We start from the raw sequence: 19192 nt of genomic DNA, 5'->3' as shown, positions 1-19192 counted from the left end.
TTGCATATTGTTTTAAAAAACAGAGGGCTAAGCATAAAATCTGCAAAAGCCGAATGAATATCTGAATAAACAATGTTTTACAATGATTCATCCATTCTGAATTGAAGCATTAAGAGACAAGTTACAATCCAGAGAGAGAGAGAGAGAGAGATTGAGGCCTCTTTTGGAATGTGCAGGTCTGAGTACAATTCTGATTATTGAAGGATCCAAAAGATAGACAAAGAGTACGAATTTACAATAATTAATTTGAGGCAACACCAATTCTGTTGACTACATGTTATCAACAACTTGACATATGGAAGGTCATCCCGGTGGCCTCCCCTCCCCATCTGTACACTTCTTGAACAGAAACTAAACCCTATAACCCACAGAATTTACCAACCAATATCAACAGGAACAACTCATATTTGCACTGGACTTGAAACCCCCTATGAACAAACACAAAATGCAGACTCCTCTAATATAGACTCCACAGAAGATCGATCACAAACAAGCTGGAAGCAACGCACGATGCTGCAGAGAGACTTATAGGCCAGTAGCCATGTGAGTGATTCTCCTTATTTACCATGGTTAAATTACAATATGTTCCCTCTACCTACAACAAAAATGCTCTCTGCCTCCTTGTCTGCAATACCCTTCATGAAAAATAATGATCAAAGTAAAATATTCATCAATCATAAATACTCCCTCAGTTTCACTTAGTTTTACCATATTAATACCTATCCAACAGTTAGTTTTCCCAGCCTTTTCAATCTTTAGGCTTGGAAAATGAACCAACATAAGTTAATTTTCTGGTTTTTCATCTGGGTGGCCCTTTGGGCTGTCCAATGAGTCCCCTAAATATGATCCATCTGGCTGACGAATGCATATGTTCAGGTTGCTTGAGAGGAGAATATCCTGGATTTGTGATAAACAAGATATTGAGTCAATCATCGGCAATAATAGTGTGCTTCTCTGACACTTTCAGCCGAGTAAAGAAAAATATAGAAGTACGGCACATGTGAACAACAATAATTAGCATGTGGTTCAAAACATATCACCTGATCACCAATCTCTTGGCCTTCAGATCGAAAGAGAATTGGCCGGCATCGCTTGTCCTCATTCATTAGGCTCGAGTTTTGGAAGTGTGTTACTAGAGCAGTCTTGCCCTGAATTCGAGCATAAGCTAGTGAAGCTACTTTTTCACTATTGAACTTTTCCCACTTCTTACCATTGAATGCCTGGTAAGAAACTCCATTATAAGCAAGAGCTCGAGAGAGAAGGATTCTTATAGTTCTTAAGATTTGAACACCAAATTTTGACATGAAGATATATATTATAGAAGTAAAGAAAAGCTAAATTCAGATGATAAGAAATGAAAACATATCAGATAAATGTGTTGCTCATTAAAACACAAACCGAGACATACCTCATAGAAAGGAATGATATGTGTGGGAGACACCATATTGATGAAAGCATAGCCGACATTACACTTATTCTGAAACAAGAAATTAAACCATGATTACAAGTCAGAGTCATAGGATCTTTGGTCATATTAATACATCTAGAAAACAAACGCTACCTTGAAGTCAATGGGCAAGTATAGGAAATCATAAGCACCGCGGTGATTTTCATCAATAGCAGCCAAAAGCATCTTTGATGTGTACCTATAGCAATAAATAAATATACGTTTATGAAAAGGACCACAGGATATAATCAATGTGAAACTTAAACTGCTAGTCTTAAATAATAAATCAAGTAGGTTCTTACTTGTTGGGGATGTTTTTTATCATTAGTGTGGTCCTAGTATCTTCCCCACTAACAATTTTCTCCAAATCAAGCTGATACTGCTTCTTGCTTTCGACTTGGTTCCCAACATTCTCCACTCGCCTACTACGACCACGTTCCAATCCATCAGTGCTCACAACACCAGACCCAGGAAAGGAGCCATTGCCATAGTAAAGAGGGCCTTGTCTGGGCAAAGACATCATTCTAAAGTTGGGAGAGCCATTTTCAACCATATTTGTTGGAAGTCCAAGACCACCAGTCATAGCCACTCGTGTACTCATGTTCATGAAATTACCATTGTGGCGACTTAAACTTGTGCTCCCTAGTGCACCTGGACTCATGAAGGATGTTTCTGGTGACTCTGGGAAATAACCAAAAGGCTTATCGAGAGGAATACCGGATGGAGCAGATCCCACGTGATGGTGATGTGAACCAAGCAAAGAACCATGGTGTCTAACATATGGAAAACCTTGTCCTTGCCCATTAGAAGTAAATGGCTGTCCCGCAGATGGTGTTGGCCAGGCTGAAGAACTGGAACGTTCAGCATAGGGAGTTGGGCTTCCCCATAGGAACTGAGGACCAGATAATGTCCCAATACTGGATGAATTGGAATTCAAGTCAGCAATAGATGATGTAGATCCAGCATTTGAGCTAAATTTGTTGTCAGGGAAGGATTGATGATGATGGTAGGCTGTTCCTTGCATCAATGTGGAATTGGTAAACACTTGGCTCACATGATTAACCCTTCCTTGGTCCTTTCCAATTGGTGCTATTCTTGGAGAGTTTGACAGATTAGGAGGAAGAATTGAAGCCAAGCCAGACAAATGACTGCTGTTTATGGGGCTCAGGCTTCCCAGACCAGGGGACTTGCTAAAAGAATTATGTTCCACAGGACTGCCAATATGTGACCAGTTACCTACCATAGAGTGTTTCCAATGTTAATGAGTACATTCAAAATCAATGATACAGAGAAGAATGTCTGTCCAATACGCTGAGATATTGTAGACAATCATAAATATACTCAGGATTCAAGAAAATTGGAACAAGATAATCACCTGGAGGTGAATTGGTCACTGGCGAACCAACCTGATGACGAAAAGTTCGAGCATCATCTTGTTCCAGCTCTTGACTTAGTTGTTGCATTAAGCTATATGAATGATAAGAAAATGTGAGTTTATAAGTAAACACAACATTTAAAGCATGCATAATACTTCCAGAACCAAACTGTAAAACAGACACAAATGCCAAAAGGTACAAAGACTAGTAAGTTAATCCATGGAAACGATGGAAACAAATCATCATATAGTTATTATATTGTGTAAGCATCTAAAAAAATTAGCTCAGATATGTGTGTACAAAAGTGATTGGCATAAGGAGCTTACTTCCTACGTGCCCCTCCAGGACGGCTTGGTTCAAGCTTTATTCGCTTCCCTGCTATATCACTCCTATTTAAGGCCCTAAGAGCAGCCTCTGCTGCTCTAACGTCATAAAATTCTATGAACTTATGATGCCGCTTGTGAGGTGTCTCTCTAATCTGCAGTTTGAGGAAGGGAAGTTATACTTTTAGAAATTTAATGGCAGATATGTCTTTTTAAGGAAACGAATCATATGTGACATGCATCCTTGCAGACATGCACAAATCAAAGAACTAATTGGGGCAGCCTTTCTGCATACACGTGCCATTTTAGGAGTGCATATAATGGAAATTTAGAAAATACCTCCTTAACTTCTCCATAAGCCCCAAATATTCGACGAAGGTCATCATTTGAAACTGAGGCGTCCAAATTGAACACAACAAGAGTTCCCTGGTTAATATCCTTTTCTGAAGGGTTATCCTGGATATGGTCAAGCACCAGGTTTAAAGAATTAATGATCTTGATACCAGTGTAATGAAAGAAGTTAGAGAACCAAGAAAGACTAACTGTATAACAAGAATGTCCATCTAAGTTCAAACCTTTGGTATTGAAAAATGAATGTCAAGTTTCCGTCGTCTCAAAGGCTTATTTTGCAATGCACGCATTGCAGTGCGAGCCGCTCGTATGTCATAATACGATATCATCACAAAACCCCTATGCTTGCATGCAGTGTATAAAGTTCTGATATCTCCATATTGCTGTAGAGATGGGGGCAGTTAATGAACCAGGATTTGAAGTGAAATAAATACAACTGAGTCAGAACCTTACAGAATAAAATAAAGCAATGCATCAAATAGAACAGAAAGTAGTCTCATCAAAATACAGATATACTGGAATGGGCTACATGGAAGCAATAACAACAATAAACTGGTTTTCCATCCGGACAGTATCAGTCTTAATGCCACTAATCTGAGTTGCCGAGGATTCAATATTTTGAACCTCAATAGTTATTGAGCAATCTAAAGAGATAAATATACTCAAAATACGGAGGCTCCAATCACTAACATGCTCATCACCAATCCCAAAGCCTGTTAAGTGCATGCTGATCTAAACACACAACATGCACCAAGTCCAGGGGCATAGACTTTAGGCAGCAAAATATCTTGGCACCCAAATAAAATTAATGGAAACTTGCACATAATTTTCCAGAATATCAAATAAAACAAACAGACAAAAGGCGAAGAGGAGCAAAAAAGGCAAATTAAAGAAAGTAAGCTAGATTAAGATGTTACCTCGCAGATATAAGGAAGTAACTGGCCAATGAAAATTTCCTTAGAAAATTTAAAGAAGCAACTCGTTAAATAATATTACCTCAAAGAGGGATCTTAACTCAGCATCCTCGACATTACTATTGATATTCCTTACAAACAATGTCCTTGATGGATGTTCCCCATATGGATGCTCGCCAGCCACCGTTCCCACACCATTTGGCAGAGCATAGTGACTAACCATGCTTGCAGCAACACCGTCAGAAAGATTCAATTTTGACATACCTATACTGAGGTTCTCTTGTGGTTCGAAATCTAATTCCATTCCCCCTCCACTGCCAAATAGGTCATACTCTTCCAAATCTTCTAATTGACTGGGCAATCCACTTAAGTCAAAATCATCCATTAAACCACTAAAAAGCTCATCATCATCAGGAAGCAGGTTGTCTATTGCCTCTATTTCTACCTCTCCAAGAGGATCCTTAACGTCAGCTTTGGGGTCAAGTTCATTGGATAAGTCAGCACCATCAGATTGACAAAGCTCAGACTCAAAATCCACTGCACATTAGCAAGGCAAGACTTATTTCCCACATAAAAACTAAACAGATTGTCAATAATCAGAATGTTACAACAAACACTTGTACGTACATTTCTCATGTGGTAGGACTGGCAACGAACTCGAAAACAAGCTAACATCAGATGAAGCCTGAAAAGCGTCAGATCCGCGAGGAATTCCCCATGCACTACTTCCCACTTTTCTGGGAACAGTAACTAATAAATTTTTAGGTGGGCCTGCAAAACAAATGTTTGTTAATTATTCGAAAGGTCTGGTGTATAACTAAACCAGCATCGTAAAGACGTTAATCCAAATAATGAAAGAAATCAGTAGGCACTTACATGCTCTTAACCAGTTAGTCTTAGATGGATGAAAGAAATTACCTGATAGAGAATCTTCAGATTGTTGCTCCATTATGCACTTTCTGCCAAACACAAAAAAAGTAAAACAGGCATAAGTTAAGTCAACAAACACTTTGAAGCCTGTAAGTGTTTGAGAGCCAAGTACACCTATAACTATATGCAAAGAGAGACATAGTATGCATATTGCAAAAAGTGTTCAAGAGCCAACAGTCAGATTTCTATTTCTCTTATGGCAGGGCACTAAGACAGAGTCCAATTTTAGAAGAGCATAATTACTATATCTGTATGGAATGTGATTAAATATTGTCAACATATTATAATTAAAAACCTAACTGAATTTTCATGGTCAACACATATGCAAACTGGTAACACAATAGACGCGCAACATCAAAGATGTTTCTCTTTTCTTTTTATGGTAACCCGTGAAACAAATCTAGACCAACCCTTATCCGGAAAATGAAAACGAAAACGAAAGGTTTATCTCTCACCCAATAAAACACAGAAGAAATCAAGCGCTTGACGTCGACCTTACTCAATAATGGGAAAACTACTCAATCATATCTCTCTTTTATCTACAAGTTTACATCACAAAATTAGTATGGTGAATAACATAACTGGAGGAAAGACTTGGAAAGATACAAGATAAACAATCAGTAACAAATCCATATATGTAACAAAACATTATGCATGTTCCTCACAGTCTGGGTAACAATCAATGGGTCCGTACAAAGTTACGCCAAAATGTTCCATGGAAAAATTAACACGCGATTAGATAAGTAAAATCAAAGAGAAAAGCTCGTGAGCTCGTAAATTCCACTATTTTACAGTCAAAGAAGTTCCAAACTAACATTCATGATATGCAACCATCAAAAGAAGTGAATTTGAGCATACCCAAAATCACCCAAAAGACTCCAACACGGTTTTCATCAATATCAAGCACTGTTAAAACCATAATTGAAACCAATTTCCCAAATAGCACGAGCTAGAGTAGCCGATCAAATGCAAAGAAAAAAAAATTGAACGATATACAGTACACCCAGATTCAATAAACAAAAAACGAAATGAAATATGCAGAAGTTATAGAAGCAAAAACAGAGAGTAAAGCAACAAGTACCTCGAAACGAAGTTGGCTAAAGAAAGGTCATCGAACGATGATTAGTATTGGTTTTGCAAGAGAGAGAAGATGAATATTTGGAGAATCGAGACGAGGTTTTGGCGTCGATCAAGAAATTAGATTAAAAAAAAAAAAAAAAAAAATAGACGAGCGAAAAAAAAATTAAAAAAAAAAAAGAGAGAGAGAGAGAGAGAGAAAAATCGAAAAGGATAAGAGTTTCCGTAGAAGCAGAGAAAATCCTTTCTTCTACTCTTCTACTTCCTGCAGTCTCGCCGGGAACCCAGATAGAAGAGATAGCGAGGGAAGGAAGGTGGGCAAATTTTAGAAACACAAATCACAATGGGGGCCAAAAAATAATTATACAAAAATAAATAAATTAAATTAAATTAAATTAAATTAAATTAAAGGAAAATGATTGGAAGAATGGAGGACAAGCACAGGGAAAAGGAAAAAAAATTATTAACTCGGTTTTTTATTTTTTTATTTTTTTTATTTTTTTTTAATATGAAATACCAAATTCAGCTGAATTTGAATCCTATTTGGCGTCCGTTGACACCTACGAATTTTAATTTCACTGCTTGCTTCCGTCCTCCGATTCTAAATTTTGCGTTTTTAATTATATATATATTATTATTATTATTTATTGGATAAATTCCCGCTGTTTTCTCTGACCTTGATTCTGGATTGAATTTCGGAGGTGCCATCGGTTTGGATCCATTATGGGCCACGTGGCGGTAACTGGTTGGCTGGAACGAATGAGTGGACTTCTCTTTTAGTTATCGACGAGCTCACGTGAGACTGGGCATAGCTGATTATTAGCTCCCATTGTGTTTTCGTATAGTGACGTGATCTTGCGTCGGTGGAAACGTGGGGAATCAGGAAATCAGCTGCTTCTGTTCGCAGGTTTTTACATTAGAAATAAACCATTTAGATACTGCCACGTAGTCTCCGATCAACTTTTGGAGTCTTGGTGATCATCATTCATCAAAAGTTGGTGGTGGGCCCTCCCTTGCTCTAAAACATACAAATATCTCATGCTGCATGGGGCCCATTCAAATAAAAATCTATTAATCATCCCATCATTTCTTTTTGGCTAAACTTTCTTTTGTTTCAAAATAATCATAAATCTAAAATAAATAAATAAAAACAATAATTAAGATTTATTAATATTTTTTTTTTTTTTTACATTTCCTATAAATATTTTGAAATTAAATTAAATTATTAAAATAAAATAAGAAAAAAAAGGTGAAAGTAAAATAAAAGTAGAGTAAAGAAAAAAACAAAGGCTAATGGGCTAATGCTTTATCTTTTCCTCTAGTTTTGGATGTACAGATTGTGACAGCCAAATATGAAATTATTATAATCCATCAATCTCTTTAAATATGATTTTTTGTTGTAATTAATTGTGTATGGTCGTATATAATTGAACAACAGCACGTGTAATCGCTTTAATGGGCTTAATGGGCTGGGCCCACTAGGCGAAATCATAAATTTCAACTGGGCTTTTATATGGGCTGGAAAGTAAAAAAAAAAAAAGTTGCCAGTAATAAAAGAAAAGGCCCACATGGGTCTGTACACTTGGCCCACACTCTCCGAGATTTCAGACTGTCAGGTAACACTCCTTAGTTCGGAGATGGCCACGTTGGCGGTTAAGTCGACACCAGACCTTGTCTACGGTTACAAAAAATGACAGCTGTCGGGCCCATTAAGAACCCATTAGGGCCCACGTAATGAAAATATCTAAATTCAGACAAAACCGAAGAATATTTCATAAAACACTTGCTGTATAGTTGGTGGTGGGTGTTGCCCAATTTAGTTCAATATTACAACTTTCCATTTTTTTCATTCTCATTATTTATTTCAATAATATAGAATTTTGTAAGAATCTCATTTTCCAAACAAAATATTATTAATCTCATTCTCATGTGGTAGATAGAGGGTAGGTCGTATAGTGAAATGTAAATTAAAACCCAAGAATTTCTTCGAAAACGTCTTGATGCTATGAACTTTGACGAAAATTGAGAAAATAAAGGCGTGTGCACATAGGTTAAGGGTATTTTTGTAATTTCGTGTAACAATGTCACTAGTCTAGTGTAGTAGAATTTTCTTTAAATATGTATCTAATATATTTTTAACATGCATTGAAATCTGAAAAACACAAATCCTTCCCCCCCCCAAAAAAAAAAAAATGTAAATATTTTTTAAAAAATTGGGCCCTCAAAGTTATGAGCCCAAAACAAGTTAAAGAACAATAATGGTTACTAAGAATGTCTAAATATTAAAAAAAAATAAGAGCAAAAAAGGTTGGTAGAATAAGACGATGTCCATTGAAACCGTGTGGCCCAAGAAAAGTGAATTTGTAACCGCCCAGCTAGCAGAACGTGAAAACCTTTCTTTACCAGACATGTTTTAAAGCAATTAGGATAAAATTTTTAAATTATACTAAGTAATTAAAGTTAGATGAAAGGTGTAAACTCATGGGTGCATGGTTGGGTTTCATTATCAAAACATAATTAAAACAGGAGAGGATGTGATTGAAAATAATAATGGACATAAATCATAGGATAAATCCTTTAGTTTCGACTTAATTAAGGTCCAAGTTAATTGAACTGAAAATTTGTGCCAAATTTGTTAATAAATATAAATATTAATACAAATTTCATACTATATTATAATTTTATGATTTATTATCTATTTATTTTGCTTGAAATAGATGCAAGCGAATTATTGAGGGGAGAAGGGTTTTAGAAAGTGGCCCACCCTATCGTCCTCACCATTGAATGCCAAGGTTGCTCACGTGCTATGTCGATTGACCTGCTAAATCCTTTCAAATTTGGACAGTTTAGGTTAAATTATGAATTCTCGACTAGTAATAAGTAACCTCCATAACATTTATTTTGGGATACATATAATTATAGATTAATATTTAAATAAGGGCAAATTGAAGTCATAAATTTTGAGTATCACCATTTCCGATTCCCGTCGAAAATTTGGACTCTGTTGGACGAAGATTGCTGATTTCTCTGATCTCTGTTCCCCAAATTATAGGGTCCTCTTTGGTATTACCACCGTCCATCCATCCTTATCCATACGAATCTACGAACTGAGAGGAAATAAACAGATGCCAATTGAAAGAGAAGAAGAAAAGGATTGAAAAATCCAAAGCAAGGAAGAGGGTCTCCTAGATTTCTGCTCTTTTTACTTCAAATTATCTTGTTTATATATCCACTCTACAGCCTTAGGCCTTCCTTCCTTCCTTCCCTCTCCCCAACTCTCTTTTCTTCTTCGCCTTCTCCTGTTACCCGCCTGTAGATCTCCGATTTTGGTTTCCCTGACTGATTCTTCATCGTTGAGCAATTGGGTTTAGGGCATTCATCGAGTAGGAATGCAAAAAGTTTGTATGCTCCATCTGATTTTGGTTACTTTATGGTAGCTGGTGGTGCCGGTTGTTCCGGTTTGGTGATTGGGTTTTTGGGATTGCAGGTGGGGAAGTGTATGAGGGATTTGATTTGGGTAATTTTATTATGTTCCGTGGAGGATTCGGGAAGGAGCATACGGAGGGATTGTGGGTTTGTGATCCGGAGCAGGAGTAGATGGGGCAAATGTGGTTGAGTCTTCTTTTAGTTCATTAAGAATTCGAGTTTTCTATTTTGGTGCTCAACTGGATATCAGATTTCGTGTTCGTTGTTCTTCAAGCTGGGTTTGAGACTTTGGGGAAATGCAGACCGATCATCGTAAGAAGGTGAAGTTTGGTATCTCATTGTTATTATCTTACTCACAACCTTCTCTAATACCGTAGATCTTTTTCCCTATGAGTGCTCCTGTCTGATGCAAACAAATTTATGGCATAGTGGTGGAAGAATATGACAATTTCGACACTAATTTGAAATGAAAATTGCAAATTGGAAGAGTTTATATATTGGGGTTTGATTAAAGAGATAGATTATGTATGTGAAACATTGAATTTGCAGCTGTAGGTGCACTTTGATGATCGTACTTTTATTTAATTCATTTGGATGTCATTTCTTGATCCTTACTTTTGCTCGTAGTGAATTCCATACCGTTTATTGATGTCCCTTTGAAAGCTATACCAAAATTATTGAACGCTCTAGGCTTTTTCCTGGTTATGAATGTCCTGTATGTTTAATGTTTATGAGTACCACGTTTCGTAATGTAGATAGGTTTTTGTATGACAGAATTCTGCAGAATTGGACTTTTTCTCTGAATATGGAGATGCCAACAGATTCAAAATCCAGGAAGTTATTGGAAAGGGGAGTTATGGTGTGGTTTGTTCAGCTGTTGACACTCTCACTAATGAAAAAGTGGCAATAAAGAAGATACATGATATTTTTGAACATGTATCTGATGCTGCTCGGATTCTTCGTGAGATAAAGCTACTCAGACTTCTACGACATCCCGATATTGTCGAAATCAAACACATTATGTTACCACCTTCTCGCAGGGGTTTCAAAGATATTTTTGTTGTGTTCGAGTTGATGGAATCAGATTTGCATCAAGTCATCAAGGCCAACGATGATTTAACAAAAGAGCACTATCAATTTTTCCTTTACCAGCTACTCCGTGCACTGAAATATATTCACACAGGTGCTTGGATATTGCATTGCATAAACACTCTACCTTACTGTATACTTTTTGGGGAGATGGGGTGTTTTGTGTCTCTCATGTTATTGCATTTAGGCTTCTGATAGTTACCATTTCCTTTTGTCATATTCTTTCTATAATGTTTTTGGTGGAGGTCTACTGCCTGGAGTTGCCTGATTCTCATCTACATTGTTGCAGCAAATGTTTACCATCGGGATTTAAAACCAAAGAATATATTGGCAAATGCAAATTGCAAACTCAAAGTTTGTGATTTTGGATTGGCTAGAGTTGCTTTCAGCGACACCCCAACAACAATATTTTGGACGGTACGCCAATCAATATAGAAATTCTGGATGTATATGTAGACACCAAGCTTATATAGCGTGTGATGGTACTTGCAGGACTATGTCGCTACCAGATGGTATAGGGCTCCAGAGCTATGTGGTTCTTTCTTCTCTAAGGTTTGTTTTGATGACATTTCTTGAACATAGTCTACAGAACATTCTTACAATCTTAAATTTGCTAACTTCATACGACGTTTTCCACACAAGTAAACCGGATAATCTTGAATCTCAAATAATCTATGAACCTAGATGAAATGAGTTAATTTAATCTTAGTTATAACCTCTGTTGTAGGGACGAGATTAATCGATTCACTTTCCTTCTGTGTAATGAAATTTTGGTTTAATTGTTTTAGTTATTGAATGGTTTATTGAATAGTTCTCTCCTTTCTGATTTAGGCTACACCACTCACGATTGACAGTTCTATCATTTTTCTTTACAATGATGATGTTCCACATTTTGTTCTTCTGGGTCTGATTTCTATTTTTTGACTGGATATAGTATACTCCTGCCATTGACATTTGGAGTATTGGGTGCATATTTGCTGAAGTACTGACCGGAAAACCACTTTTTCCTGGTAAAAATATTGTTCACCAACTTGATTTGATGACAGATCTCCTTGGAACACCTTCGTTAGATACCATTTCTCGGGCAAGTTCCATTATATTATGTATAGTTGGGGAGCAGTCTTGATCTTTTGAGAGAAAATTTCCTAACCATCAACTTTCAAATGTGTTCCCATAGGTAAGAAATGAAAAGGCTAGGAGGTACTTAACTAGTATGAGGAAGAAGCAGCCCATACCCTTTTCACAGAAGTTCCCAAATGTGGATCCTCTAGCCCTGCAATTACTACGACGATTGCTTGCATTTGATCCAAAGGATCGACCTACTGCCGAAGAGGTCTGCTTATTATTTCAATGCTACCTTTGTTATGTACTCTTGCATTTATTTATCTAGTGCTTTGAAATGTAGAAGTACTTGTTGAAAACATTGCATTTGCCATCAGGCATTGGCAGATCCTTACTTTAAGGGGCTGGCAAAGGTTGAGAGGGAACCTTCTTGCCAGCCAATCTCTAAGGTGGAGTTTGAGTTCGAGAGGAGAAAGGTCACGAAAGACGACATTCGCGAGCTGATATTCCTCGAGATACTAGAATACCATCCTCAACTGCTGAAAGACTACTTAAATGGAACTGAGAGATCAAATTTTCTTTATCCAAGGTCATTAAATGCCTTTTTCTAATTCAATTTCCAAATGATAACAAGTCCATTCCTGACACTGCTCATCTGGTCCATGTTTCTGCTTGCATAGTGCACTTGACCAGTTCAAAAGGCAATTTGCTCATCTTGAAGATAATGGAGGGAAAAGTGGACCAGTTTATCCTCTTGAAAGAAAGCATGCATCTCTTCCTAGGTAAACTACGCTTTAAGATATGCTTCAAATGTCCAATTATGATGATACTTATGTTTCCAATCTGTCGAGGCTACCAGGTCTTCAGTACAATCAAATACCATTCCTCCTAAGCCAACATCAAATATTGTTTCCTTTAAAGACCGATATGCACCAGCAGGCTCATACAGCAGCCAGAGGATTGCTGCTACTCAAGGTCTTTTCTGAGTTCCATCCTATCATTTGTTTTGCCTACTTGAATTTCAATCCACCTGTTCTAACTTTGTATCTGTGTTTAGCCAAGCCTGGAAGAATTTCGGGCCCGGTCATGCCATACGATAGCGGTGGAAGTGTTGTTAAAGATGCTTACGACCCAAGAATGTTAATTAGAAGTGCGCTCCCTTCTCATGCTATCCATCCCACTTATTATTACCAACAATCTTGCGGCCAAAATGAAGGAAGATCAGCATCAGGGGCTGAGCAGGACACTTCCTTGCAGTGTAAACAATCCCCTCAATGTGGAATGGCTGCCAAGTTAGCAGCAGATACAGCTGCTACTGGTGCTTTCTCAAATCCATTCTTTATGGCGCGAGTAGGCATCCCCAAGGTGGGAAATAATGACCATGCTGCTGCACGTTTGCAGGTAAATGCTCAATATGATGCTGGAGCCATTGCTGCCACCACCCGAAGAAACGCGGATGCAGTCGAGTATGGTATGGCAAGAATGTATTAGAGAAGCTATCTGATTGAACTTTCGTTCCATGTGTGTGGAGGTTTTACAGCTTTTTACGAGTTCGTTTGGAGTTGGATGTAGTAAAAGAACAATGTTCGCCTCGAATTTGCTTGAATAGTTTGAAGGAACAATCAAGCTTCTTGTATTTAGTTGGGAAAAAAAGAATCAATGCTTCTGATTGCTTCAGTTTTCGAACTTGGCCATTATTTGCAGTAGAGTTTTGAATTATAGAAGAAAAGTGTTTAATAGTTCATTTATTGAATCTCTTTATAAGCTTTGAACTGTGACAGGCTTTCGTGACATTATTTGAGCTGTGTGTTGCAGACTTGGAAACTCACTATCACCATATTGGCCCTTGAAGAGGAAACTGGGATATTATTGAATGATAGCTCAAACAAATAAAAGACGGTCCCACAGGCCACAATCTCATCAATCTCAACGAAAACCCATATACAATTTTCTTATTAGCATGTTGGATTGACATTAATGAAGAAAAATGTCAATGGAATTCAAACTTTTCGTTAGGATTAATTTTTGGCATGATAAAAGATTACGATCGTCCAAAAAAGTAATTGAAAGCAGTAACATAATTGCCCAAAATAGGAAAGAAACTTTAAAAGGAAATAAAAGCCCGAGTCAATAGCTGGATAGATAACGCAATGTGTTCAATGTATATTTATAAACAAGAATAAAATCCGTGCTATTATCGAATGTATTTTTTCTAATCAGAATTAATATACTTCCAAACATATGAACAAAGATGGTTTTTGATCAATGATTTATCCAAAAGTTTAGGCTTAAATCATGAGTTAATCTAGATTTGGAATCATTTGGAAATCCACCTTGTACCCGTTACAAGAGTACCAGGAAAAGTAAGAGATTCCTTCGCCATGGAAACCTCTGCCAAGAACCAGATTAATGAAAATGCGTAATCACATTCTTGAACTCTCACCCCAATCTGTTATGATTTTCTATTCATTAAAAAGCTACACAGATTTACCAGCAAGTAGTATGAAAGATGATGATGATGATGATGATAAACAAGGGAAAAGGATTCGAAATCCTGGTTCCAACTAACAGAGAAAAGATGGAGCGACTGAGAATCAAACGCCCGATCGATCTTTCCTCACATGGAAAAGAAAAAATAATAAACCGAATGAAAGAAGAAGAAGAAGAAGAAGAAAGAAAAAAAAATCAAAATCAGAAGTAACTCATCTTCTTCAACCTCCACACTCGCTTTTCTCCTTCTCCAAGCTCTCAAAAAAGCTCGAGAGCGCTCTCATGGCCTTCACTTGATGCTGCAAGTTCATTATATACTCCGCCGTCTGTTCAAACAACTTGTCGACTCCAAGCGATTCACCTCCCGGTACAATACTCTGCAATGCGCGAATCTTCCGTTCGACAACCTCCTTCTCATCCGGTTCTTCCGAGGCAAAAACAGCGCCGTTTCTGTGAATCTTCTTAACATTGCAGGTAGCCGGTACTTTCCTCCGGCTACGGCGACGGTGTTTCTGACGAGAAGCAGTGGTTAGGTTAAGAGTTTGAAATTGAGGTTTGTCCATGGCGGAGAGGTAGAGAGGGATTGAGAGAGGAATAGAAGAAGAGGAAGGGGCGTGTGAATGGGTACGAATAAGGAGGAGGAGGAGGGAGTTAAATTATTGTTGAGCTCTGGAAATGTCAATGCCAACGAAGCTCTGGCCCACCATTTTTGGGGTTATCCCGACACCTCTGGTTTTGGATTTTACTGCCCCTTCAAACGCCGCTTCGCGACTCAACCTTCTTCCTTCCACTTCCACCTGATGCATATTACTCGGAAGCCAAATCGCATATTCTATTTATTTCTTTTTTTCATTTATTTTTTACCATAACAAATTTCATTTTAATTTCACAAAATTTAAATAAAAAAAACTTGACACATGGCAGCATACTATTGGGCCATGTGGTTGGTTTGCAAATGTGGTGCAACCCAGCTAGCAACCAAATCTTATATGAATTATGATTCAAAACTATTTCAATTTCGGCATTTATACTTTTTAATTTTTGTTTTATTTTGGTCTTCATACATTAAAAAAGGCGACAATGTTGTTTCAGAAATACAAAATTAAATTAAAAAAAAATCCACTAACGGCTTCACATTTTTTAATTTTAATTTTATTTTTGAAGTTTAAAGTGGGAATTCTCATTAAAAAAAAAATGGAAAATAGAGAGAGAGAGAGAGAGAGAGAGAGAGAGCCACGCGCAGGGGGGAAGAAGTGAGGAGCGTGGAGATTTGAGAGAGGGAAAATGGGCCCACGAAAAGAATGAAAAATAAAAGAGGGAGAGAAAGCACATGTGATCACATGATTTTCTCGAAGCCAACACCGCCCATGTGCCTCCCCACTCTCTTCATCCTATGATCTATATCACTAGCCTTGGCATGGTCGCCACGTGGCGCTAATCAATAGCCCCACCACCTTCACCTTGAGCCCCCAAATTTTAAATTTTAAATTTCTCTATCTTAATTAATTACTAATCCCAATTCATACAACATTACCTTACCACAAATAAATAAATAAATAAATACAATTATAATAATTTCAAAAATTAAATTATTCTATTTTGTTACTTATTTAATTTAATTTTAAGTTTCTTATACCATTTCTAAAGATCAATTACGTTAAAATCATGACATGAAATTATTGAGGAAAATTAGAATTAATTTAGCTGGAAATATATATATATATATATATATATATATATATATATATATATATATATATATATATATATAATTGAATAATGAAATGATTAAAATGGGTATGATATAGTGGTGGTGATGCTTCCAAGAAGGAAACAAAGAAAGGGGCATTGGGCATTGGGATTGGGAGAGAGATTTGGTTGTGTTGGGCATATGGGGCTCCATGTGATCAGACCCACCTCATGTCTTTTCTTTTCTCTTTCTCCTTCTCTTCTTCATTTTCTGGGCATCCAAACACTCCCTGTTCCCCTATTTTTAACCTTTTCCAATCTTGTTTTTAGTATTTCACCCATAACCCACCATCCGTACTTATTATTGGTACCCATTTTTTCATTACAATAATAAATCAAATTACAATAATAAATCAAATTACAATAATAAATCAAATTACAATAATAAATCAAATTACAATAATAAATCAAATTGATCACACCAAACATCTTCATTTTTTACCTAACTCCAACACCCCTATATATTTCCAGATCATCCAACTTTAGATCTCAAATTATATCCCTTTTCCTTCTGTACATGTTCATCACTTTTCTCTACTTTTTGATCCAGTTAGTAATCATTTTTAAATATACAGTAATTTAAGCTTTTTGCAACCCATGAAAGAGCCTCTTCTCTTTGAAAACAAAATATACAGTACAGCAATTAAAGAAGCCTCTTTTCGGGGGCTTGTATGGAATAATGATTGAGCCATAAACAAAAAGGCATGATCAGCCCCAGCGGGATTTGAGCCTAAGCAACTCTATTTAAGCATTTAAATTCTAGTTAATCACGTTTTAATTAGAGGATTAGAGTGGGGCCTGTGGTGAATATTATCGATGTGGGAGAGGGAAGTATGCGTGTTTGAAGGGGCAAAGAAGTAGGGAGAAAAATTGAATGATGATGGGCAGTGGTACACATGCAATGCATTTATGTTCCCACCCGCACCCAATTAATAATCCGAATCCAGGAATTGTCGCTCTGCTCACCGTCTTCTCGGTCGACATGTCGTCGCTGACTGCCAAACCCATCTTCCATTTTTCCCTTTCCACCATTCTCTCAATTCTGCATTTGTCTCTCTTCCTGCCTTCCACGCGGAAACCATTCTCCGACACAAAATCAAACCAAAAGTAACCACAGAATTACGCTGTTTTTTCTTTTTTTCTTTTTTTTTTCAAAAAGTAATTTTAAATATGACGTAATAAAATCAGTTTCAATGATATTTAGGACTGTAAAATTAAATATTAAAAATATAATTTTAACTATTTTCAAATCAGTTTTTGGTAGTCTCTTCCTCTCGTGTTTGATTCTTTCTTGAATGACCATACTGCTAATGGGTCCAATTGGGCTCCCAATTGGGTTTCCTTTTCCAATTGCCGGCCCATTTAAAGCCCAATACAATTTTTTTTATATATTTTTTTATTGAGACTAAATTCATTAGAGTAGTACAAGTATATTTGTAAATATTTAGCCCAACTTAGAAGGTCTAATCCTAATGGAGATGTATTCATTACTTATAAATCCATGATCATCCTCTTAATTAGCCAACGTGAAACTCTCTCCCACCAGTTCTCAACAATTAGTAATAAGGTGATGACGATTTTTTTGTTGGTAGATGATAGCGCAGGTCAATGAAGATGGTTGCTGGGTAAATCCGATGGCAGAAGGAGGTAGTTGTTGGTTGAGATGGTTTCTAGCGAAAATGGTTGCGGGTGGTTGGCAACAATGGACGATAGTAACCACGAGGAAGTAAAAAAAGTGCGAGGTATTTTGGTAATTTTGTATGTATCGTGAAATTTTTAAAAGGAAATTTGAATCCCTAATTAAATTAATATTCCTTTCCCAAAAACCAAATTCTTGATTTTTTACCTACAAGATTAATTATGTGTGAGATTTATATATGAAATTTGATTTTCTGGCTATGTAATATGTAAGCTTAGCTTAACTTTAACCATACAAATAATATTGAATAATTATTAAATTATTTACTTAAGTGGCGCGAACTCCCAACTTCGATGTTTTTATGAATTATAACGGGGAAACGAAGACGGATACGGAACTTGGAGGCAGGGATCGGTGAGTTGAGGAGAAAGGATAGTGCAAACGATAAATTTCTCGACGGAATAATGAGATTTGAAGCCATTCGATCGACAGCAGCAGCACGCGATGCGGTGGTACGAGACGATATAGCATCGGTGATGAGCGTTGGAGGAAAAGTGAATGTAAGCTCAAGAAGATGAAGACGACGTTGATACAGGACCAGGAGGAGGAAAACGCGGTGAATTTGAGAAGAGAGTTGAATATAGAGAAGCGATGGAAGAATCGGTCAATGTGAAGAATAAGGCAAGTTTGAAGGAAAAGAAAAAGATGAGATATCTCCAGAAGAGTAACGGGGACTACGTCCAGCAAAATTAAGGCGTCTGATCTCTTGAAGATGGAGAATTTTCAGAAAAGAAGGTAAAGAATGGAGTGGTGAACTCGAAAGCTGTTGGAACATATAGTGAAGATCAAGGAGGACAAAAGTGAAAAGCGACCTTCGAGGCTGGATGAACCTCGAGGAGCTCTGCAGGTACGTTTCTTCATGAGATGATTTTTTTCACTATCAAGTATGCTATAGGTTTATAGCTTCTTCTTTTAATTGGAGTTTTTGAGCATTTCTAGTTACTTTTCATCCTACAGTTTCCTTTGATGATGTGATCTGATATCCTGCAATAACACACTATAAGGTGTTCGAGAAAAAGAAAAAAAAAAAAACAAGGATAAACATTAAGAAACTTGGTATGATTTTATATGTTCTGAAGTTTTAATGACTTGCTTGAAACTGTTCTTTCATGCTGAACAGAATTGAGTCTCCTATGTTCGTGAGGAAACGAATATGAGTGAATTGGAAAATAACAAAGTTGCACGATAACCTTGAAGTTCAATTCTAACGTACATTGTGATTATCTTGTTCTTCTAAAATTCTAAAATCTTAGGTCAAC

General features: G+C 36.9%; 3 protein-coding genes across 6 annotated transcripts; 1 reads left to right on the top strand and 2 right to left on the bottom strand.

Moving 5' to 3' along the window:
• Window positions 1-159: 159 nt before the first annotated feature.
• On the bottom strand, window positions 160-6767 carry LOC111776511 (protein MEI2-like 2). 4 transcript variants are annotated; one of them, XR_002812257.2, is made up of 14 exons: window positions 6423-6767; window positions 5330-5370; window positions 5039-5182; window positions 4494-4948; window positions 3722-3880; window positions 3486-3602; window positions 3150-3301; window positions 2823-2914; window positions 1750-2683; window positions 1562-1646; window positions 1409-1477; window positions 1041-1220; window positions 720-897; window positions 160-635 (listed from the first exon to the last, which is right to left on the bottom strand). XR_002812257.2 is itself a non-coding variant. In XM_023655977.2 (14 exons), exons 3-14 carry the CDS (start codon window positions 5358-5360, stop codon window positions 784-786), a joined length of 2532 nt encoding a protein of 843 aa, XP_023511745.1. In that variant the 5' UTR covers window positions 5361-5370; window positions 5797-5880; window positions 6423-6767; the 3' UTR covers window positions 160-783. The 4 variants fall into 4 exon arrangements, 2 of the variants coding, with proteins under 2 accessions (XP_023511745.1, XP_023511744.1); XR_002812258.2 differs by having other exon boundaries at window positions 160-625; XM_023655977.2 differs by adding an exon at window positions 5797-5880 and having other exon boundaries at window positions 160-897.
• Window positions 6768-9393: 2626 nt separating this feature from the next.
• Window positions 9394-13681, top strand: LOC111811549 (mitogen-activated protein kinase 20). Its single transcript, XM_023698451.2, has 10 exons — window positions 9394-10164; window positions 10619-11027; window positions 11223-11350; window positions 11426-11485; window positions 11868-12017; window positions 12111-12266; window positions 12373-12584; window positions 12676-12777; window positions 12855-12970; window positions 13053-13681. The coding sequence occupies exons 1-10, from the start codon at window positions 10141-10143 to the stop codon at window positions 13484-13486; spliced, it is 1791 nt and encodes a 596-aa protein (XP_023554219.2). The 5' UTR covers window positions 9394-10140; the 3' UTR covers window positions 13487-13681.
• Window positions 13682-14432: 751 nt separating this feature from the next.
• On the bottom strand, window positions 14433-15235 carry LOC111811896 (transcription factor PAR2). Its single transcript, XM_023698948.2, has one exon. It carries the CDS (start codon window positions 15046-15048, stop codon window positions 14707-14709), a length of 342 nt encoding a protein of 113 aa, XP_023554716.1. The 5' UTR covers window positions 15049-15235; the 3' UTR covers window positions 14433-14706.
• Window positions 15236-19192: the final 3957 nt, after the last annotated feature.

The sequence above is a fragment of the Cucurbita pepo genome, chromosome 15, assembly GCF_057944985.1.
Source record: "Cucurbita pepo subsp. pepo isolate OVF chromosome 15, ASM5794498v1, whole genome shotgun sequence".
NCBI classification, from domain to species: Eukaryota; Viridiplantae; Streptophyta; class Magnoliopsida; order Cucurbitales; family Cucurbitaceae; genus Cucurbita; species Cucurbita pepo.
This window is presented reverse-complemented; position numbering and strand designations above follow the sequence as displayed.